General features: G+C 41.3%; 2 protein-coding genes across 2 annotated transcripts in view; one reads left to right on the plus strand and one right to left on the minus strand.

Annotated features, from left to right (window-relative positions):
* Positions 1-2,489: 2,489 nt before the first annotated feature.
* On the plus strand, positions 2,490-18,346 carry GPR89B (G protein-coupled receptor 89B). The gene is made up of 13 exons (XM_009274485.2): positions 2,490-2,570; positions 3,456-3,559; positions 5,068-5,174; positions 6,074-6,175; positions 9,357-9,477; positions 9,730-9,810; positions 13,319-13,428; positions 14,740-14,828; positions 15,222-15,314; positions 15,663-15,758; positions 16,327-16,416; positions 17,070-17,135; positions 17,296-18,346. Exons 1-13 carry the CDS (start codon positions 2,544-2,546, stop codon positions 17,500-17,502), a joined length of 1,293 nt encoding a protein of 430 aa, XP_009272760.1. The 5' UTR covers positions 2,490-2,543; the 3' UTR covers positions 17,503-18,346.
* Positions 18,347-18,634: 288 nt separating this feature from the next.
* PDZK1 (PDZ domain containing 1) overlaps positions 18,635-23,036 on the minus strand; it is an 11,764-nt gene continuing 7,362 nt past the window's right edge. Inside the window, exons 5-9 of the mRNA XM_009274486.2 lie at positions 22,657-22,852; positions 22,193-22,389; positions 21,478-21,672; positions 20,369-20,668; positions 18,635-19,360 (exon numbers count right to left, since the gene is read on the minus strand). Of these exons, the coding sequence (XP_009272761.2) occupies positions 19,283-19,360; positions 20,369-20,668; positions 21,478-21,672; positions 22,193-22,389; positions 22,657-22,852 (966 nt within the window). The 3' untranslated portion in view covers positions 18,635-19,282. The remainder of the gene's footprint in view (positions 19,361-20,368; positions 20,669-21,477; positions 21,673-22,192; positions 22,390-22,656; positions 22,853-23,036) is intronic.

Below are 23,036 nucleotides of genomic sequence, written 5' to 3' on the forward strand. Positions count from 1 at the left end.
GTGCCGCCTTGCTGCCGCCTGCGGTACTCGCCCCGCCGCCCGGGCCCCCTCGGCCTCGCCCGCTGAGCGGAGGGAACGACTCCGCGCCTGAATGCGTTCACCGCGCGCTGCTCAGCAGCAAGGCGGGAAAAACCCCTCGCCGCTGCACGTTTAGGGGTGTTAGGCTGCTAGTTTTGTCTCGTGATGGCAGCCCGCCCTTTGCTATCGCCTACGCCCCTATTGCAGGAGAAGATAAGGTGTATGCATCTTTGGACTGCGCCCTTACGTGTCACGATGACTGCTGCTCTCGTGCAATTGTCAAGTCGGAGTGTAACGCGTAAAAGGGTTCAGTAAATAAGGTTGTAGGGAATGGAGCTTTTCTTGTAATACTGCATCACTTCTATAAACTTAATTTTTCTTTGCTGGAACAGACAGGAAAGTTCGTTCTGCTGTTCTCTATGTAGTACTCACTTTGTTTCTGGTATTCTTCAAGAAGGCTAATCATTTTGTGTCTTCTACCCCTGGTTTGCTACCAAGGAGTTTGCTCGTTTACAACTTCGGAAGATTTTTCGTGATCTGCTTTAAGGGATCGTAAAAAGATGCCACTATTTTATCTTAAATGCCTCCATCTCCATTGATCCACCTGTGATTCAGCACTTCCTTCAGCTTGTTCTTTCTGCTGCCACCGAAGTCATCTTTCAACTAGTCTTTGTTTTACACCAGCTGAATTCACCTAGGAGCCCTTCAAACCTTTTCGTGTCATCCTATCTTTATCATTGCGAAGTGGGTTGTGGTCTTAACGTACCTGAAACTGTCTTACTGTTTTGTGGGAGGAAACACACCCTCCTTCTTCATTAACTTCCTTTGCTAGTAATTTATCTTGTCATTGTGTTCTCTTTGACCTTCCGCTCCTTGCTACCCTGCTCCCTCCTCAGTAAGCGTCTAAATACCCTTTCTTCCTGTCTGGCTCTCTGGCAACTGAGGTGGTCCAACTGTTTGCTTCTGCCAAAGGGGGAAGGTTCTGTTCCCTCTTCACTTCCACTTTCCTACACGGTTATACTCTCTTATTTGTGCTCTCTCCAGTGTTTGGTTTAAATAAGTTTAACTGGATCACAGAGGGGTCCGATAAGCTTCCGAGCTGGTGTGAAATTTTTGTTCTGTAATGAGGAGGGATGAGCTGAGGAAAGAGGACCTTTCCCCTCTCAACAGCAGTTGGTTATCTTATATAGACTTCCATGCGCAACTCTCTAGATTTCCTGACAGTTTTCAGGACAGCTTTTGGCCGTTAGAGGTACAACGTCCCCCCTGCTTGATAATGCTTTGATTTTTGCTCCTATCATTTGCTTTGGATTCCAAGATCTAACTTACATAATTGCTTTTCTTTCATTTGTGATGGCAGCTTTTCATCTTCCCATCATCTTCAAAAGTATCAAGTTAAATATTTAAATTGCTGCGTGTAATTGTCAAATGCTCAAGAATTTCTGACAACGTGTCACATTCATCTGCAGTGTTTCAGAGTGTCGACTCTTAAGATAATGTCTTTCTATGCTTTTGTACAGTCCCTAACACAAGGGAAATCTAATCTTCGTGTATAACTTCCTCTGTTATTATTGTACTTGATTATCTCCTCATCTCTTTCTTTTACTTTATTTACTTGTCTCTACCTTTTTCCTCCTTTATACTGTTAAATGTGGAATTACTTTATGTAAATATCACTTGCTTATCATACTTCTTTGACCTATGACCTGTAGATAAGAGGCTTGTGGAATATCTTACCTTTTTCATTTTGCTATCAATTACTTTAAAGTCTGAAGTCCTCCTCAAACAAGTTTTGCCAGCTGTTACCAATTACACACTCAGGCGTGTGTTGAAACTTAACTAAATTTTGCAAAGTGCTCTGAGAGCCATTGAAATGCAAAGCATTATTGGCTTGTCCTGCTTCACCTACCTTTTCTATGTGGCTTTCCTGCAGCTCCAGACTGTGGTTTGAGGCATTCAACACTGCCTTTTCCTTACCTTAGAGATGCTTTTAACACCTTTCTCTCACATTGTGTCGGAGCATAAGCAGATTTAGTGTTAAGACCTCTCCAGAAAAATCAAATGCACTTCTGGTCTTAAAGAAACCGCAGATATTTTTATAAAATTTGCTCATCCCTAGAAGATTTGTATGTTGTGGACATTCGAGTGTTTACTTTGCCTCTGTTAATGTGTGTTCGGTGAAAACTATAATTCTGTAGATTAGAAGAGTGAAACAAGAAACAACTGAGGAATGCTGAGAACTTGGGAATACAGAAATGGGCTGTCTTGACTGGATCTTCCGTAAGGTCGTAGCCTTCAGTATCTGCTACACTTGAATATTTAAAATATTCTTCTCTCCATGGTACTGTGGCAAGTTTTAATCTTTTGTGGATCTTGGGTACTTTGGCCCAGCTCTTTTCCTTCAGTTTCTTTCACCTACAGTCAGTAGTGACGCAGCTCTGTATTTTGCAAGTTGCTGGATGCAAATGTTAAGTGCTTTATCTCTTCTGCAGGTGCTGTTCTTTGGATTTGGGTGGCTGTTCTTCATGCGTAAGCTCTTCAAGGATTATGAGGTGAGAAGGGGCCTTTCATTACAATTCTACATCTTAAAAATTACTCCCAGTTATAGAAATATTTTAAAAACTGCATCTGGCCTTCTTCCTCTCTTTAAGCCCTCTTGTCTTATTTTTAATTGTCTCTACAGTTACTTTCTTTTTCGTTTCCTCTTGTGCTTCCGTTTGAAAGACTCCTAGGTATCTGAGGAAATGGGTTCTCCTGGGGCCAGTGAAAGTTTCCATATTGGCTACTGTTAAATAAATGAAAAAAAAGTGGAGGAGGTACAGGGATAAGGAGACTACTTTGCCTTTTGCTTGAGTAAGCCTGCCTTATGTAATTGTAAAATATTTGAGACAAAATCAAATTCAGTGGTTAACTTTATTAGGTGAGGTGAGGTGTGTTCATTGTGGCTGAATTGTTTGTGAGGATTGGATGGGATAAAACTGTCACATTCTCTTATCCCTAGAGGGGTATGAGAGAATATAGCCTAGGTCAGAGATGGCTTAAGTGCCAGCCAAATTCAGACCCAAAAAGTTTTTCTGATATGGCTCTTATTTTTAAATCTAAAGTTAAGACCAAAAAGCTCTGTTAGCAAGGGTCTATCATTAGTCAAGTTGACATAGGGCATTGCATGCTTGACACCCCTTCTGTGTAGGCATCTCTGTTAAAAGTGCCGATAGCTGCAATCAGTGTAATCCTGAGCAACTTACGAGTTTGCCCTCTGTTCCTAACAGGCTGTTGGTTTCTTCCTGTTGTGGTAAAGGGCAAGGTGCCTTGAAGCAAGAGACCCAGTGGTATGCCACTGTACCTTGTGATTTGTTTTTTTGTTACCTGAGGGATATCAGGATGACATTCTGGGAATGGAAATGCCTGATGTCTCTGGCTTGTTTTCTCCATTGCAGGTGCGACAGTATGTGGTCCAGGTGATCTTCTCTGTGACTTTTGCCTTCTCTTGTACCATGTTTGAACTCATCATCTTTGAGATTTTGGGGGTGCTGAACAGCAGGTGAGTCTGGGAGCTCACTCAAGGACTAGCCTGCCTTGTGTTCAGCAGCTTCAGTCCAACTTCTAAATGAATGAATTAGTCTTGGGTTGGGGAAATTGTGTGAGAAAACTGTCAACAGCTCAACAAAGATGTTTGAGCAGCAGGATTTGTTTATTTGACAGAACATGAGACTAGAAGCCATAAGCTCCTGGTTTTCCATGCAGTTGCTATTAGTGTCGTCTAGGTCCTTAGGGCAAGGCTTTAGTCTTTGACTTTCTCTGTTTGTGAAGTTAAAAGAAACAGTTTCTTTTATGGGAGTGTTGTGAAGCTTCAGATCATGCTGAAGAGCAGTTTTCAGATGTTAAGGACTATAGAAACTGTAAGCACTAGTTTTTCTGTGGTGGTCGGAGCAGTGAATAAGATGTGAAGCTAATTATGGGGTGAAACTACTTCTGTAATAATATGGTATTTGTGAATCAAAGGCGCATCCTCCCTTGACATAGGGTGAGGACTTCTACATTAAGGGGATGTTAAAAACTGTCTACTTCAGAAGTCGGTAGGAAAGAGAAGATAGAACAGTAACACATAGAGGCTAGCTGGGTTTCCTGTTTATTCTCTCTCATCATACTAGTATAAGAGAGCAGTCAAAGGAGTTGAAAGGCAAGAAGTTAAAAACTGATAAAAGGTAATGTTAGTTCTGACTGTCTGCTATTAATCTGTAGAGCTTGCAGCCGGAGAGATCACTGAGGAGAATGCTTTTATAAGCTTCAGTAAAGGGCTGGACATCAATATAGATGAAAATGTTTGTCTCTGAATTAGCTAGGAAAAAGTGGCAAGGATCCTCATAACTTCTCCTTCCCCGAGGCTTAAAGAGGATATGAGTTAATATTGGGAACAAGACAGGTATTGTTCGCTTTAAGTGAAAAGTCAGTTCAGCCAAAATGAATCTTAGCTGCATTTGACTAATCTCCTTTGGTCAGAGGAGTATTGATCATTTTGATATATATGTGTATTTTTAAATTCTTGCTTTGCAGTGTCTTGCACATGAGACAACTCACTTTGAAGTGAAACATGTTGAATTATGAACATTAAATACTTTTAATCTTTTCAATTTGAATTAGGCCTTTTTTGACTCAGCCACTCATTACAAAATTAATTACTGCTTGTACTTAGTTTTGATTTACTGTTCAACTACATGAGCAGTAAATCAAATGAATCATGCTGAAACCAGCATTAATCACTGTAGAAAATACAGTATTTGATAAAATAGCTCAATGTGTTTTTCTGGATAGTTGTTAATTTTGAAATACACATTCTTGAGCTCTGTATTAAAAACCAAAACAAAACCCCAAACCAGACACCCCCTCTCCCCAACCCAAACAACAAACAAAATCCAGAATATTCTATATGCTAGGCCAATATTATCCAATGTTTGATGTAGTTGAAAGGATTGCATTGACATGCGATTGTCTTTGAGAAATTTGTTGTATTATGATAGCGTGCTAATCAGTATTTTGGCTTTATTTTAGCTCTCGATATTTTCACTGGAAGCTGAACCTGTGCGTCATTTTGCTCATCCTAGTCTTCATGGTACCCTTCTACATTGGTTACTTTGTTGTGAGCAATATCAGATTATGTGAGTACTTGGTTTATGGCAGTGGGGCTGCTAACTTGAGACTACGCATACAAATGAGAAATAACTTTTCTGTGAGAGAGAGAGAGATGTGTTGGTCACTATCCCCGTAGCTCCCTCCTTCCTCTGGCTTTCTTCTGGCTAGGTAACTTCTCTTTGGAACTTAATGCTGTAGCATGAACTGTTTATTGAGCAGTTAGGAGATACTTTACGTGACCCCAACAAATGTAGCTTTTCTTTACGGATTTCGACAAAGTTGAGCACCTTAGAGTAATGTTACTGGAATTTGTTCCTTTACAATTTTAAGCTTGCAGCCAAACCCTGGAACCCTTGGCAAGGCTGTGTTGTTCTGCTAGGGGTAGAAGAAGTGAGGCAGAGAAGCTCAATGAATTACTCTTGAGGCAGAAAAGCTCAATAAATTACTTTTGCTTTTTTTGCTTACTATTGTCTGGATGAGGCCTCCTCCATGCGCTAATGGACATTTGCCCTTGAGCTGTTGATATTCATCGCTCTCTTGTATTAAGCTTAGGCATGTAGGTTGGGAGTATTAAATGTGTAGTGTTGGCATGAAGATGAAGTTTCCAAGTTTCACGTTCAGGGTCACACAAGAAAGATGCAGCTAAGTGATCCCCTGTTCATAGTGCAGCCCTCTTCGTACGTCCGTAGGGAAAAGCCAAAGCGGTGTGTTGCTGCACTAGCTCTTACAAATGGTGGTGTCTCAAATAGCTCGTTCTGTGGGAAGTGAAGGGGTGCATACTGCTAGCTGTAGCTCTGTCAGTTGACACCTGTCTTGGCCACCTGTGCTCAAAGCAGCCTTTGGGCCAATGGAGCAATTTTGCAAGCTAGAAAAACCCCTAAAGGAAGAATGTCTTTAAAATACTGTTCTTTTTCTTCTCTGTTAGTGCACAGACAGAAACTGCTTTTTGCGTGTGTTTTGTGGTTGACATTCATGTATTTCTTCTGGAAGCTGGGGGATCCATTTCCTATCCTCAGCCCAAAACATGGTGAGTTTCATATTCTTGTTCGTTCCTTCCCTCCTGAAAATAGGCTTTGTTATCTCACTTTTATCTTGGAGGAGTTATTATTTTATCTCAGCTCTACAGTTAGGACTGTAGAAAGTAGTTCTTGCAACTGGGGGTCTGCTCTGCTTTGAAATCTGCAATCTGAAGGTTGTCAGACTGACAGAAATGGGTGGATACATCTGAATTATTTGCATTAGTTTTCTTCCAGTACCACAGGAAAACTTCAGGGAAGTGAATGAGTCCTAACTGAACCTAGGGTATGTAAGAACACAGTGTACTTTTTGAGGACACAAAAACTTCGTCTCCACAAAAAGTTGATCACGATTTTTATTCACTTGCTTCTTTTCTTGTGGAGGCTAAAGCTAATTTATTTAAGAGGAGAATCAACAGTCAATCCTTCTTCTGACTTTTTTCAGTCAGATTATTGTTTCTTGTGACTGAAATCAGATCACTTTAGCATAGGTGGCTGTCAAGTTGACAAAACATGGCAGGGTGCCTAAACACCAGAGCTATATAGAATGTAGCCAGCAACACATCTGGCAGTGCGTGCTAGCTTTGGTACAGCTTCGTACACCACCTGAGCCCAGAGACAGTACAGTTGTATGGTACTAGAATGTGAGTTGGTTAAGTCCCGCTGGATGCCAGAGCTAGTTATGTGCAGAATTAGCTTGGGTATCTTTGCGTTGCAGTCATGGAACCGAGAGTATTTATAGTGTGAAGATACTGTGTGCACTTGGGCTAGTTTGGGTCCAACAGAGCTTGTTAGCATGTGCCTAACTGTACTGAATCCTTCAGGCACCTAAGTGTGCTGGAGGATCATAACACTGTAGAACCAGGCTATTTGTCACCTGGGTTTCCTGTGTAACTTAGGTTGCCCTTATCCCTTGCACTGGAAAATTGTTTGTATATTGTTCTCAACAGGTGAAATTCAGTCAGTTTCACTCGAATTGGTGAATATGTCTGTCTGCATAGACAATGGTCAGCTTAATCTTTCTGTTCTTTAGGAGGCTACTTTACTCTGTACTAACCTGTAAGAGAAAAATTGAAGGATACCAACTGCTGTAGGGTCTGTTCACCCTTTCACCTGTGATCCTAGAACTTTCCTAAGAGAAAGGGTGTATCTGTGTTTCGTAATTGTGTCATGTGCCACTGAAATACAACAGCTAGTATATAGTGCAGATCCCTCTGCCCAGTGTTTCATTGCCAAGAAAAACGTGTATCCTTTTTGAGTTGCAGAAAGCACTTGAGTTGGCAGAATATAATAACCCAATGGGAAGTTAGCCATGGGGTTTAGGTAATCCTCTTCAGATCACTGAAAAGGTTCTGTGAAGCCACGTAACAACTGCAGATTTCCAGAACTGGTAGTGGGGTGTTTTTTATTTTTAACTTCTGCTTTACAGGATGATACCTCCACTTAACAGTTGTGCAGTGCCTTATCCTACCAGGTGTAGACATAAGGCTAGAGCAAAGGATTCTAGGCCTTTTTTCCCTGCCGTACGGCTAGGGTGCTGCTGTCCTGCAAGTACTGACAAGGCTGCTGCAGGGCTTTGTTGTGTGGCGGTGGCCCAATTCAGACAGGTAGGATCCTGTTGTGGCGGGATGCCTGACAGGAGGCCATGCTTAATGAGCCCCTCACACTGCCGTACGTTACCTGTAGTGTCTTTCTCAGTGTGCCCCACCCTGCTCACCTGCATGTATGGTGGTGTGCCGCAGCTGGGGAATTGTGCTGACTAGTGGGGCCCTTTCAAGTACCTGCACTGGCATCCTGTGTCAGGGGGTGCCTTGCCTGGGCATGGTGATGGCAGTGTGCTGCAGCTGGGAAATGCACCATCAAGCAGGGCTCTGAGTCAGGAGCCCCAGTTGGTCTGCAGTTTGTTTGATAGACCTGAGTTTGGGAGCTCGTAGTAGAAGGAAGGTTATGCTTTACTCAGTTACATACTAGTATTGTAATAAAACTCTTATCTTTATCTGAGTTGATAAAACGTTCATTTTATCTGACCTGATCACAAGAGCAGAGTTGCTATGAGTGTTATGGGGGAGCATTGCTTTAACCAGTGGAATGTCATGTCGTTTTGAAGGCACCTCTGTTTTAACTGCTGCTGTCTGACAGTGTGTGGGGCAAAAGGCCAGTGTATTGTAGCACATTCTGTAGCTGGTGTAAATCTCTATGCAGCTGCACATGACTGGGTGTCTCAGTCTCCCTTTGTGAAGTCTTTTTGCCTTGTTTTCATCATTTATTCCCCTTCTCTGAAGCATGAAATGTGGCTTGGCGCTTGGCCATCTCAGCTTTGCAATCATGTAAGCTCCAAATGTGCTGTGTGTGGCAGCTGCTCTATAACTAGCTCCCTAAAAAGTGAGTGATGTTTAGTAGCACATGGCACTGTATCCTGAGAAGATGGGTTGAGGTCTGTGTTTAATGGCTGAGAAGAATAAATGGAACTTCAGTGCTTGGTGTTGGTTGCAGCACAGGCTTGATGTTCATGCTGTATTACGTGAATATATGTTTTAGAGTCCACTTACTGCTCAGGTGGAATGCCTTTTTGGGGGTCACCTCAACAACGTGTGTGTGTCCACAAGGTGAATACTGAACAGCCAGGAGCAGCATAAGCTTCCCATGCTGTCATAACTCCACTGTCCCACAAGCGCAAATTGTGTCTGATCTGGAGGGGTCACTTCTAATGACAGTTGAGAGGATAGGGTTTCCTCTCTATGGTCCAGACATTTTTGGGCCAGTCTGCCAGGACTAGCTGGTTCAGTAACTTTAATCCTAGTTGCTGCAGAAGTGGCTTTGTAGAAGATGCCTCCTTTATAGTGTCTGGTGGATGATCTGTGTTCCCACCTCAGTAAAGTGCAATCACTAATGTTTTGTTAATTTAGAAACAAAATGTTGACTGTTAGTCCCCTCCAGATCTGTCTTAAGCTTCTTCATAGCTAGAGTTTCCCATCCCTGTTTTTAAGCATGGTAACGTGCTTTCTGAGGGAGACTTTCTACCTCTTTCCTTTCGTAGTCCCTGTTTGTACTTCATATTACCTCTGGTCACTGCAGTGGAAAGGCAGTTGGATTCATTAGGCAGCTCTGTATGTGTGTTATGTTGTGAAGGCACCAAGTGTGGACCAGAGTGAAGAGAGCAACGTTACTAATGCCATGTTTTTCCCCTCTCAGGAATCCTCTCTATAGAACAGCTCATCAGCCGTGTGGGTGTGATTGGGGTGACGCTCATGGCTTTGCTATCAGGATTTGGGGCTGTCAACTGTCCATACACTTACATGTCCTACTTTCTCAGGTAACTACAGCCTTGTGAAATATTTTGTCCACCTTTTTGAGATTATTCTTCTGCTTTTCCTGTGGCATTGATTCAAGTTTTTTCGTAACTTTTTTTCTGAATCTAGCTATTGCCATGTCTAAATGCTAGAACCATTTCCATTGCTGAAGCATATTCTACTTGTACAGGCTTCTCTCTTCTTTGTTTCATGGGCATGTGCATATTTCCTCTGAAATGGGATAGCAAGTCTAATTGGGTGTCTTCATTTTGCAGGAATGTGACAGATGCAGATATTCTGGCTTTGGAGCGACGACTCCTTCAGACTATGGACATGATTGTTAGCAAGAAAAAAAGGTGAGAAGGCAGCAGTAGCATGAAATTATTTGTTTCAAGGCTTTTCAGTCAGTATGGTATACAATGGTTCTTGAAATTACCAAAATTATTAGTCCTGTCAGGGCTACGTGTTCCGGTGAAACAGGTGGCTGAATTGGGTTGAGCTATGTGGTGTTTCATTCTGGCCTGATACACAACTTTGGTTTTTTTCCCAGACGTGTGCACTAAATTGCACCCTTTCTTACTGCAGTGGCACAGATTAGGCTTCCAAGACAAATTGTAACTCTCTGATGGCAGCTTGACTAGTCTGTAAGATGGGTACCTTTCTCTCCTGATGAGTAAGTGACCCTTAAGCCACCGCAGCTGGCTCTCTTACTGGTGGTTTCGGTACAGCAATTGGTTCATACATATTGAGCACTCTTCTGCTCTGTGGATCTGGTGTTTCCTGGTCAAAGCTGAAGCAGGCTAGCGAGCTGGTGTGGACACAGCTATATTCTTGCAAATGGCAAGGTTTACGTTAGTTAAAGTTTTCTTTCTTAAAGTTAGTTAAGTTTTGCAGAATTGCAAAACATTGGTAATGTGAATGTAGTATAGTGCACAAGCGTGCCATCAGAATTCTGCTTTTGTTGGTTTAGCTTATTCCATGGAAACATTCAAGGTCAGGCTGGACGGGGCTCTGAGCAACCTGATCTAGTTGAAGATGTCCCTGCCCACGGCAGGGGGGTTGCACTAGATGACCTTTAAAGGTCCCTTCTAACCCAAACTATTCTATAACTCTATGTACCCCAAGCGAAAAAGCTACTTTTGGAAACAATGTAATTTCATTTACACTGAAAAGATTTTTGTGTGCTGTTACAAATTATATATTACATGCCTTACTAGTTGTGCGGAATAAATATACCACAGTCACTTCAAAGACTGTCTTGACACTGAATTCTCACAGCAGTGGAATAAATATACCACAGTCACTTCAAAGGTTTGACTGTCTTGACACTGAATTCTCACAGCAGTCCCCCAAACTTTACTTTTGGCGCACTAATGTTTTAATGGATGACAAGGGATCTTTTAGGTAGTCTAACCTTGCTGAATTAGTCACTAGCATGCGTATCTGCCGATCAGTATTAGCATATGAAAGTGTAGTTAAAGCATAACTTTTTTCTTCCCCTTTGAAAATGTTAAGTGTTAAACAAATGTTAACTCAATATTTGTGGTCATGTGTGAGACAGTAAGTAGTGAGAAAATTTAATTACTCGGCTTTAATTGATTTAATCGACTAGGACCATACTAAAATACTGGCTTTGGAGTTAAAATATATTGTGCAGTGCTGCTTCTGACTCTGTTTTCTTTTGTTTTGTACGGTGTTTTTGGACCTCTGGTCCAGGGAGGATGATGTTGGGGTAAAAGTAAGGATGTCTGGGACTTGTAAATGATTAGCGCTTTCCTGCCTTCCTATGGCCAGGAAATCTTCTGAATATAGCAACTTTCTAACCATTATGAAGAGCCACATAAAGGGTGTTAATCGCTTGGGAATTATGCTGCAAGTTCATGTGTTTGTGTTTAAAAAACAAAACAAAACCAAAAAAACCCCAAAACTGTTTAGTCTCAGAAATGTGCAAGAAATAGCAGAAGCTCGAGTTCTGTAGATTTTGTTCTCTTTTTGCTTTGACAGGGAGCAGTGGCTTGCATAATTGGACTATTTGCTCATATAAAGCAGAGCTTAAAAAGTTAGATTTGTATCAGTTCAAATGTAATCCAAATAATTTGGCAGAACAAGCAGGAATAGTGGTATTTTACAGCGTAGGGTAAATGCTATAGTTCCATAAACTGTCAGTTTCTTGCTGGCCACCTTTTCAGTACTACTCATAACTCAGAACTTCTCAATGCACACAAGGGTTATAAGGCAATAGAACATAAAGCTTTTTTGTTTTCTTTGCTGATCTTGACATTTCTTCTCATACCAACCCTTATTCATACTGGCTTCCTTGTCAGTAGGAGATAGTTGTTGAAAGCTGTTTTCCCTGATGCTTTTTGCACAGGAATTACCGTTCTTTCCTTACTGAGTGTAATCAAATAAAGCCTTCTGGAAACTTGCCTGTAAGGTTGGCAGGTTTTTATACTCATCCTTGCAGGTATGACATAACTAAGCCTCAGGTTTGAAATGCCTAGATTCTGTGACACCATTGCTTCATTTTGCTTCATGTTAGAGTCAAATCAGCCTATCTGATGTAGATAAATCACATATCTACACTGGCAAAGTGTGTGGTTTTTGCCTGTGGATCCTTTCTATGAGGTCTTCAGAACTCCGAACCACTGTGTGGGCACAGAGATCCCTGTCACCTCTCAAAAGAAAAGATTTGCCTTTGTATACTTACAGCCTTGCGCTTCACCTTGACATAGCTGCATTTTTGCTGCAATGCTGTGGATCGTTTCGGATGGAACGTGCGAATCGGGTACTGGGAAGAAAGCAAGGGTTAAAAATGCAATTCTTACATTTGGCAGCTATCAGGATGAATTGAATCGTTCTAAGATCTCTGTTATTTGTAGTCTGGGGCCATATGTGCTTTTATGTGTGTTATGTGGGGTGCCCCAAGGGTGTTTCTTTTGCTGGATGTGAAGAAGGAGTGATTTTTTTTTTTTTTTTTTATTACACTGCTTAACAACAACCTTGAAGAGGGCTCAGTGCCAAATGTAGCAATACTGGCTGCAGCTACAAGAAAGGGCCTAAACACTGTCGAATCATGGATTGCCTTGACAATCCTATGAATAGTTTTCAGCTTAGGAGTGGATAACTGGCTTGCAAATTTCAATGGGGAGAAATGTGAGGGAATGAGGCCAGAAGCCAGTGCTGCTCGTGGGGATTATGCTGCAGTGCACATGGGAGTGTGAGGGACAATATGCAGCTGCTGCTGTAGTGTTGGAATTAGCTTTAGGAGTCATGTTCAGATCGCCTGAAGCGTCCAGTGGTTCGGTCCAATAATGGATTTATGTGTTTCTGCTTCATAACAGCTTGTCATGCAGCCCAGTAGTGAGTGACAACTTATCAGAGAGTGCTGCTGCATACCGTCCAGTGCTCAAAGTTCTGTGGAGGAGGCGGATGTGCAGTGATAAAGAGGTGTTCAAGGGGAGAGAGGAGCATGAGAAGTTTTCCGATTTCTGAACTTGAGATAGCACAGTCATATGTTTGAGGAAAGGAAAGCGACTAATCATATGACTGAGAAATCCGTTTGAATTTTTATTTTTAATCGGGTTTAAATCCCTTTAAGGATTGAAGCAGGATCCTGAATGGAAGTCTTGGGAAGTGTCTCACTGAATCTCGCTTGATTAGGTCTGGGCTCTACTCCAGAGCTAATCAAGATAATGTTATGAAGCAAGATCGGTGCTTAGGGGGGGAAAAAAGGGGGGCATCTGTTTGCACTGAATCTAGTTTAACAGTGTCTTTTAAGAAACTGCTTTTTGGTGGTTTTTTTTTGTTTTGATTTTTTTATAAAAATACTTTATTCCTAAGGACTTGTGTTTTCTGTTCTTTCAGGATAGCAGTGGCTCATAGGACAATGTTCCAGAGAGGAGAAGTGCATAACAAACCCACTGGCTTCTGGGGAATGATAAAAAGTGTTACAACATCTGTTGCAGGCAGTGAAAGTATCCTTCATCTGCATGCTGGCACCTGCCTTGGGAGGTGGCTCCAGCTTTCTTCTGTTTTGAAAGGAAGAGTGTTAGCTGGGCCAGTTACAAAGCATTTGTTTCAACACGTTTCAGCAGTCTGAGCAAAAGGCTTAATGTCTCCTGGGAAGTTTGCTCTCTAGCACTTGTACTGTCTGACCTTTGGCCCAGGACTTGGACCCATAGCTTTACTGTGACACAGTCGGGAGTAGTATGCTGCTGCCCTGCCCTATAAATGTGTTGTTACATCACCGTGGTTGAGGTGTACAGCAGGTCGCAGGACAGATGTGCACACTTATGGTGTCACGTTGCAGATGTCTACCCCATCACATCGCTGACGTGGGAGACAACTTTCTATTCTGATGTATCCTCTCTTCCTATGACTGACCTGCACGCGTATTTTTCTTGTAACTTGAAATATGCTCTTCCAGGATGGAGAACCTGGGATGTACTTGAGCAAAGCAACGGGGTTGGCTGAGGTGCTGGAACAATTTACCTAGCCTATAGTTGGCTTTCTGGCCATGTTGGAGAGCAGTGAGAAAAAGAAGGGCGGGAAGCAACTTGTTGACTAAATAAATTGTTCTCATGCTATAGGCTGGCCACTGGTACTATACCAGTGTGACAAAAAGGTGGATAGGAACAGGTGAACAGAAGTTGCTCTGCCCATGTGAAAGGGGTAGAAGGAACCTGTTGGGAATTACAAGGGTCTGTATTTCTCTAACTTAACAGTTGCCTGCCAACAGTTTCTGCCAGACCACCTGAAGTGTGCAGTTTGCATACTTAAGGCTGAGGAATCTTCTTCTTCCTCTCCTTTCCCACTAGCTGTTAAAATCAGAATTCGGATATTTGACTAGACTTTTCACAATAATCACTAATGTGTTGGAGCAGTTACTCAGCAGTTTTGTTTATGAAGATGATGCGAGAGTGACATATGATGATGCACTTCAGTGACAAGGGACGCTGATCAAAGTGGAGCAGCAGTCTTTGAGAGCTCTGGTTCTATTCTGCGATGTGTTCCCCAGGCAGAGGAATAAAGAGCTTGTGGCATGACTGCCTGAATACTGTGTACTGCCTACCTTCTTAAAATGGAGTAGTGTGCAATATATGTGTCCTTGAGATTTCTTTGGGTGCAGTTTTAACATGGAGCATTAAGACTGAATCAAAAAACTGATCTGCATCAAAAAAGTGGTCAAACCATTAGATGTGGCCCTTGGGCTGAAGGTGGGGAATGTTTTGATTTTAATTAAGAATTTGTGACGTATTCTAGCCTTGACTATGCTGGTTTGCCAGATCTGTCCCTTATCCAGCAAGAAGTGGATGCTCTAGAAGAGCTGAGTCGGCAGCTTTTTCTGGAAACTGCTGACTTGCATGCAACAAAGGTACATAGCAAAGTAACTGCCCAGATGGGTGTTAGGAGGCCAGAGTAGTTTGAAAGAGAATGTATGTTACAAGAAATTGAAAGCTGTTTAGCAGGTAAATGTTGAAATGTTGTGACGCGGTGGAGTGAGGATCCATTTCTTTAATTTGGGGTCTAGATGGCAATTTCCTTCTAGTTCAGATACATACTTGAGTATGCCCCATGTCCCTATAGCCATTCAGAAACTTTTGAATTAAAACTTTTGAGTTCAGAAACATTTGAATTAAGAGGTGTAGAAGGATAAAGCTGTGTTTGCTACTATTGGTGCTCCATTAAAATTGTGTTGTGGGTGACTGTGTGGAAGTGATATTTTTTTTTTGTGTTCTGTTCCCCCTCCCTCCTTTTGTATTTCCAGGAGAGAATAGAGTACTCCAAAACTTTCCAGGGAAAATACTTCAATTTTTTGGGTTATTTTTTCTCCATCTATTGTGTCTGGAAAATCTTCATGGTATGTAAATGTTTTAATGCGTTTTATGTGGACATATGCAAATGTCACACCCTGCATAGATTATGCTATACATGCAGTTCATCAAGTAATGCTCCAGTTTCCTTAAAATCCTGCTTCTGGAAATTCTGAAAGAAACTGGCCCTTGTTTGAAATAAAGCTCTGGATCTGTCTTTTTTGTATAGAGCATTAGACAAGCAATGCTTACATGTGTCTATTTTGTACCTTCTTAGACAATCCGACTGCCCCTTTCCTTGGTGATACAAAGTAAAGGCCATGCATGTGTTTCATGTGTAACAGTGAGGTATGCTTTTATTTTCTTGTTTGAATGTAAATCCATCTCTCTTGCAGGCAACCATAAATATTGTGTTTGACCGTGTGGGGAAGACTGATCCAGTCACACGAGGAATTGAGATCACTGTAAATTATCTGGGCATCCAGTTTGATGTGAGACTTTATTAATTCTTACAGCCTTTTCAGCAATTCCTATCTTATCTAAATAAAATCATACTGCTGATAGGGAGAGAGTGATAGAGCCCTGAGAATGTGCCTTTGACTTCTGACTTACTGAGGAGGAAGAGAAAATGCACCATGAACTTGGCTTTCACGCTGATTTTATGCTGGGATGGTAATGTGGTCTTGCCAGAGAGGTAGTGATTTGCTTGTTTGTTTTGGGCAAATGGAAGCATGTTAGTCAACTTGCTTAGATTAATTCATTTAACTACAGAGTAATTATGTTTGCTCGTGCACACAGGTGTTCTGTCGTATACACTTTTTAAATATATCCCTGTGAATATGGGGTTCTTTGATTGGTGTAAGCTCAATCTGTTTTTCTCGTGTGTTTGGAGTAAACAATTGCTAATATATTTATTAAAATGTCTGTTATATAAACCTGTCTACAATGGATATCTGTACAATTAGGAAATACAAAGACCCTGAAGAATTGGCAGCTATACAGTGTGGTGTAAATGGGGTTAGCATTAGAGATTTAACTGTATTCTTCCTGTTGATACAGGTGAAATTCTGGTCTCAGCACATTTCCTTTATTCTTGTTGGAATAATCATTGTTACCTCTATCAGAGGATTGTTAATCACACTTACAAAGGTAAGAGCCAGGACGGTTACGTGGTTTTGGACCAGGAAAGCTGTTATCAGATCCTTAACTTTAGATAGGATAAATACTGTATAAACTGTCAATGCACATTTTTGTTTTAAATATCTGAATATAAATACTTGCAGAGGGAGGAAGGGAGGAAAAATACCTTCTGCAGTATATTTCCCCACTCAGTCTCTATTGTTATTACTGTCGGGAAGAGATGTAGATGTTAAATGAGATGTTAAATGTAAGCAAGGGTTCAAAATGATGCTGTAGCCAGGGCCTATTAGTAAGGTTGACGAGATGGTGATCAAAAGAATTTAGATTGCTTAATTTGAGCTGCCAGTAGGACTGGAAAGGCATTAACTCAGGAGACGTGACTAATTGTCTTGACCTGGCTTTTGGTACCTAAGCTTAAACTTCAATATATATTGTTATATGACTTTTACCACATGGCATCACTGGCTTAGGGAGATTCATGTTTAAGACTAAGACTGCAGGTTTCTGAAAGTAGGGTACAGACACCCCTCCAGAAAGTATGCTTTTTCTTGGTTTTTTTAAATGAAAAAATATTGAATGGTATGTACCTTTCATGCTGTCCTAAGGCACATCAGACTTATTTGACTGCTTATTTCCAGTGCTTTTTAAATTTTTTTTCCTAGTTCTTCTATGCCATTTCCAGCAGCAAGTCCTCCAATGTCATTGTTCTGCTTTTAGCACAGATAATGGTGAGTATATAGAACCATGGGCACGCCTATATACGTTTATGCATGCATACATATTTGTGTGTGTGTACATATACACATAATAAAATCTTTGTATGCTGACCCATGTTAGCCACATAGCCAATTGTGAAACAATAACTACTTCCTCTTTTTTAATTTACAGGGTATGTACTTTGTGTCATCAGTGCTCCTGATCCGGATGAGTATGCCTCTAGAGTATCGCACTATTATTACAGAAGTCCTGGGAGAGCTCCAGTTCAACTTTTATCATCGTTGGTTTGATGTGATATTCCTAGTTAGTGCACTGTCCAGTATCCTCTTTCTCTATTTAGCACACAAACAAGCGCCAGAAAAGCACATGGCCCTCTAAGTAAGGACTGCAGTCACACACTGCTCTCTGTCCTTTCAACTGCACTGCTGCAATTCCTGTGGACTGCAAAACTTGAAGAGAGCCAGGACTATTCTGTGTGTTCAGCAGTGTGTCTGACTCTTTGAACTTCCACACGCGTCATCATCAAGCTCTGTGGCTCATTTTGTTAAGGTGCCACGGCTTGAAGGAAAGGGGTGCACATATTGAATGTGAGATAGTTCATTGCCAAGGAATAAGGCCACTCCTTGGTACACCAATATCTAGGGGCATTGGAACTTGCATAGTAGGCTGTCTGAGGTAAGACCTCTTACTGTTAGAAGAACATCTTCGTAGAAGGCACCAAGGAAATGTGATTTTTCTTTTGAAAATCAACTCATAATTGGGATTCAGAGGACGGCAATTCTGGAGTTGAATGTTTGAGTCTGTGGAATTAAATAAGCTTTTGTAATATCCCATACAAGCATCACAGTTGTCTTTTGTCAGCCCCAAAGACTTGGCTGGAAGTGAGCTAGAAAGTGGCTAGGATTTGCCATCTGGCAGAAGTGAAGTGGAGAGAATTTCACTCCATTTCTGTATGGAGTGTATGCTAGTGTGTATCACTAGTACCTACTGTCCTTAAGAGCTGGAGATTAGCTTTCTGTTGCTGAGTCTCAACTTTGTTTTCTCTCCCTGCATAAATGGAACTGAGGTTTTGGATTCCTCTTTGCTAGAGTTCAGTGTGAAGTCAAAGACCACAGCTATGCCTTGTTTATCTTATATGTTACAAATTTGTTTACCTTACATGCTGTAAATTTGGTGTTCCCCACAACCTGTGTATTCTTCCACAGTAGCCCATTTCCCCTTCTTGATGTAATTCGAGGCATAAAAGTAAATTATATTCATGTGACTTAAACTTGTAGCTTCCCATAGCCACTCTCTTAGGCTTTGTTTGGTTTAAAATTGTTCTGGAACATAAATCATAGGTGCTAAGAGTAAGACCGGGGCGGGGGGAAATAGCCACTCTAACCAATTTATTTCTGTGTTGTCCTCAGTATACAGCAAGGAGGCAAAGTATACAGCAGCGGTATTACAGAGCCATTTATGTCACATTCAAGCAATGTGGTGTTGACTTGGAGTTAGACAAACCTGCCTGTCTGAATTATGTATGCTATTCTAACTACCATGATCCACAACTGTATGCAGAGAGAGAGAGCGCTTAAACATCTTGAGTTATGAATTATGAAGTTAGCTTAATGTTTGAAAGAAATTTCTGCAATGTTTGCAGGAGAAAGGAGCGTAATGCGCAGAGTACATTGGCTTATGCCATTTCACAGCAGTTGTACTGCTGCAAGTATCGCGTAGAAGAGTCACCACAGATTGAGTTGATGGACTTGGATTAGGGGGAGAACTGCCTCTCCTGGGAGACGGGGAGAAATCAGTTGCTCTTTATTAAGAGCTTATCCTTAAAAGACTAAGATGCTTATGAATCTATAAAACGTTTCCACCTTCTGCTGCAGTATGCTCAATTATATACTTCTAGTTATTTAAGCCTTTACAGAAGTGACTAACTGCCCGCTTTACAAGGCAGAAAGCCAATGAAGTGCAATTGCAGTGTGTTAAATGAATGCAAGTTACACTGAAGTGTTTATTTCGGGCAGCTGCATTTCAGCAAGAGGTTGCAGTTCTTTACAGGTTTGGCACTCCTAGGAATAGTCAAGTTCTGGGAGGTGTAGTAGCAAAGAATGATTGAAGAAAGAGGATTTGGAAGGTTTCTTTTTTGTTCTTGGCATAGTTTGTCTCCTCACAACTTTGTGTCATTGTTGTTGTCACTGTCTGCTTTTGTAGAGGCAGCTGATTGTGAAGAGGAGGATGAGCTTGCCTGCAGAGGAGTAACAAATACGTTCTGATTATTTTTAGTTTGTAAACATGCTTGATAGTCTGCAGTGCTATGAAGGACTCCTATTTTCATCTGCACTAATCATGTACTTGTTTGGATGGCAGAATGAGCCAACAAATGTGATTTTTGTTGTTGAAGCGCTTTTTGGTTAAGTACATTTAGAGAGAAATTTGTTCAATAGAGGTTTCTGATTGTTTAATTCCCATACCTTCTGAATTTGCACACAAAAGTGGTGCTAACATCAGATCTGCAAAATGCAGCTTGGTGACTAAGAAACTTCTGAAAAAACTTGCAGCTGGACACTTGCAGACAAGGCTAATGAAAAATGAATAGGAGACAGTATTGGTCTTATTCTTCCTTGTCTGTCTCTTTTGCATGATCAGAAAAGAAGCATTTAAATATTTAAGGCTGACCACACAGAGGGTTCAAAATGACTGTTTCAAGAAGAAATACCTTCCTGCTTTTCTGACTTCTGTCATGCTTCAGATTCTTTCTAATGGCATGAAGTGAGTAAAATAATTTCAAATCAGCATATTTCCTAGGTTATGATGACATTTTCTATCAGTTGCTCTTCCTTCTACAAAATTATCTGTCTTGAAATATTTCACCTGATTTCCCCAAAGGTGGTTTATGCTTTTTGGTGTATTTAAGCACTTTTTTCCCCGTACTTTCAGGATTGTATTGCCTGTTTCCCATCTTCATTAAGGGTGACTGTATTTGGATTATCTTGTTCCATAAAATCTCTTGTATGTGCATCCTTTCTGTGATTTAATCTTGCATTAAAGATACTCGCCTGTATTATGTGTGGGGGAAGGAAGAGTTGTTTATGATAATCAGACCACAGCTTCCCTTTTAATAACATAGACTGACTTGTAAAAAATCCAGGCTCAAGTTAAAAACCCTAGCTCAGGAATACATACTAGCTGAAAAAAGTTGTTTTCCTATTCCCTAGATGATCCCTCAACATTTACTTAATGCAGTATTACTCACCCTTTCCCTTGGTTCAGGTGAGTTTCTCTCTGGCTCTGACGGATGGTTTTCTGTATAAGCAGGAGGCTCAGAAGTGTCATGGACTGGATCTGCCATAGAGGCTGTGACGGGAATGTTCTGGCCCTGGAAGTATTTGTAAGCATCTTTGCTGCACACCAGTAGTGTTAGTCTGTCACCACTATCTTGGATTCTTGCCACCACTTTGTCATAGGATTCATTCATCACATTCACCCCGTTCACTTCCACCAAAAAGTCGTTATTTTCCACACCTGCTGTGTCAGCTGGCCCGTGGTTTTGTACCTGCAAAGGCAAGTTCAAACAGTGATATTAGCATAAAACTTGGAAAGATGCATTAACAACTGATGGTTAGCTAGACTATTGTGTTACTGCTTTCCTTACAAGATGGCAAAATAAGCATGGGGAAGGGGAGATTTGTGGGGCAGAAATGAATTGGGAGAGGCAATAGGCGTAGACATAATAAACATGGAACCCATCCGTTTGAAATTTAAGATGCATCTTGATTTTGATCGACTTTTGTTATAGAAATGTGGCATGGTAGAATCATGAAGACAGGTGGAAAACCAATTTTCTTATTATTTGCAGGTCCCTGTCCAGTAACTTTAAAGTTAACTTTACTACATTTCACAGATTCCTTAGTAATGAGTGGAACCCCTCCTCTCAAGAAAGCTAAAGGCACAGACATAATTTGAGACAGTAGAGGTTTGACTTTTGCCAGCTGTGGAATTCAGAGAAGGGGGGGTAGAGCAGGGCGAAGGTGTCTCTCTTACATTTAGGGTGTTCTACAGTCAAATCTATTTAAAATACTAATTTTAGCATGCCAGTCTCATGGATAAAAGCAAAAATGAAGCAAAAGCTGGATTCCCCTTCCCTCTAGACGTCTGACAGAATGAGGAATGTTTTCTGGTGCTTATTTTTTATCTTGGTCCTACAATGTCAGTCTGACTTTAGCAATTGCAGCTCTTATCTGAGAGCGCTGGAGAAGAGACTTGTCTTTTGTGGCTTTTCTTGAATGTATTTGCAGGACGGAAGGGAGGAAGCTGTCCGACAGACTACTTGAGCTTCTCCTTGTTCTCATTCTACATTAGTACCTCATTGATGAACAGTCCAGGCTTGTTCTTGATCATGTTTAAACTGAAGCCAAATCCACTAGGCCCTTTCACCATCTTGCAGATTCTTGGCTTGTGGTTCACTTTCTGCTCAGCATGCAACTCCACTCTTTCCTCCATTTTAGCTGGAGTTGGATCTTGTGCTTTGTAGTAGTATGAGAAGGGGGAAATTTGAGCCTGAAAAAAGTGACAAATAAAACTTTGTTAACATAAAAACTTCTGTTGTGAAATCTGTATTAGGCTTCCATGCTCAACATGTTTTGTTTGAAACCTTTTTAATGACTCAGACTTGAGCTGCAATGAAGAACTCTTTGCTATTAATTTCTGGCTGAGTGGAAAACTACTATGTTGATCTATGTAAGAAGGCAATTTTGTTACTCGTTTTGTTCATAAACGGTTACGCAGCCGTGTAGCTCTGAATTTGCTGTCTTAAACTTCTAACCTTTCTTGTGGTGTGTTTAAATTTAGAATTGTTCCAATAGTGCCTATAAAAATCTGCAAGAGGCCAAAAATTTGGGTGTTTAGTGACTTGCTGTACAAGTGCAAGGAGAGTTGCTGAAGTATGGGTGTATCTTAGACATTTTCTGCAAGTTGAAGACAGCTCTGGCTGTCAGAGCAGACTGGCTGTTTCATTGCTGCATATGTCTCTTCATAATGATAAATTATCAATTCTTAGCAGTAGCTTGCATTTTCTTACCAGTCTATACATGGCGTCAGTCTCCTTATCCACTACCAACAGTGTGGTTTTTGCCTCAGAGTGCTTAATTTTTCCCACTACGCTTTCATGATCCAGACCATCCACCTGCTCGCCATTGACAGCTACTAAGATATCGTTGTCTTTGAGACCCGCCTTGGCTGCTGGGCTCCCAGAATCAACATCCTTGATTACATGATCTAAGGTCAGAAGGGAAAAAAGATTGATGTGAAGGCGTATGCTTGGTAAGTTTAAAGACATTAAAATGCATGGCAAAGGCTAATTGTCAGAATTGCACTTCAGGTTGAGACCATTTCCTGATGTAGCCCTGTTTGCAACACGTCTATAGAGGACTTCTGTATGCCTAGATGACCTGTAAGAAGCCAAAGAGAATGAGGTCTGCAAACCTTGTACAGGAAGAAACTGTATAGCGAATGTCATGGTCTGTGTGTTAACTTGCTTCTTACCACCAGTATTTTGTTCCATCCGTAGATAAAAGCCATAACCGTTTTTTCCTTTCTGGATCTCAATAAGTCGTGGTTTGAGGGGAAGCAATCTTAGGCTGGCGCTCTCTTTGCTCAGTACCATCTTCTGGCTTGTGTAATAGTGGTCAGTTTCTTCATTTGAAAGTAGAAACATAACATGATTTTCAGACGACTTTACCTGCGACAGTACATGTACAGTCTCAGACGTCACCCCTTCAACAATGTGTGGGAACTGTAGATACTTTGGTGTACTGATACATAGTGGTGTGTCGGTGCTGTTGATGAATGAGCCATAAGGTGTAGGCCATGCTACTATAAGTTTATTCCCCCCCCCCCCCCCCCCCCCCCCAAAATTTTTAGCT

This window comes from Aptenodytes forsteri, unplaced genomic scaffold (genome assembly GCF_000699145.1).
Source record: "Aptenodytes forsteri isolate BGI_AS27 unplaced genomic scaffold, ASM69914v1 Scaffold207, whole genome shotgun sequence".
NCBI lineage: Eukaryota > Metazoa > Chordata > Aves > Sphenisciformes > Spheniscidae > Aptenodytes > Aptenodytes forsteri.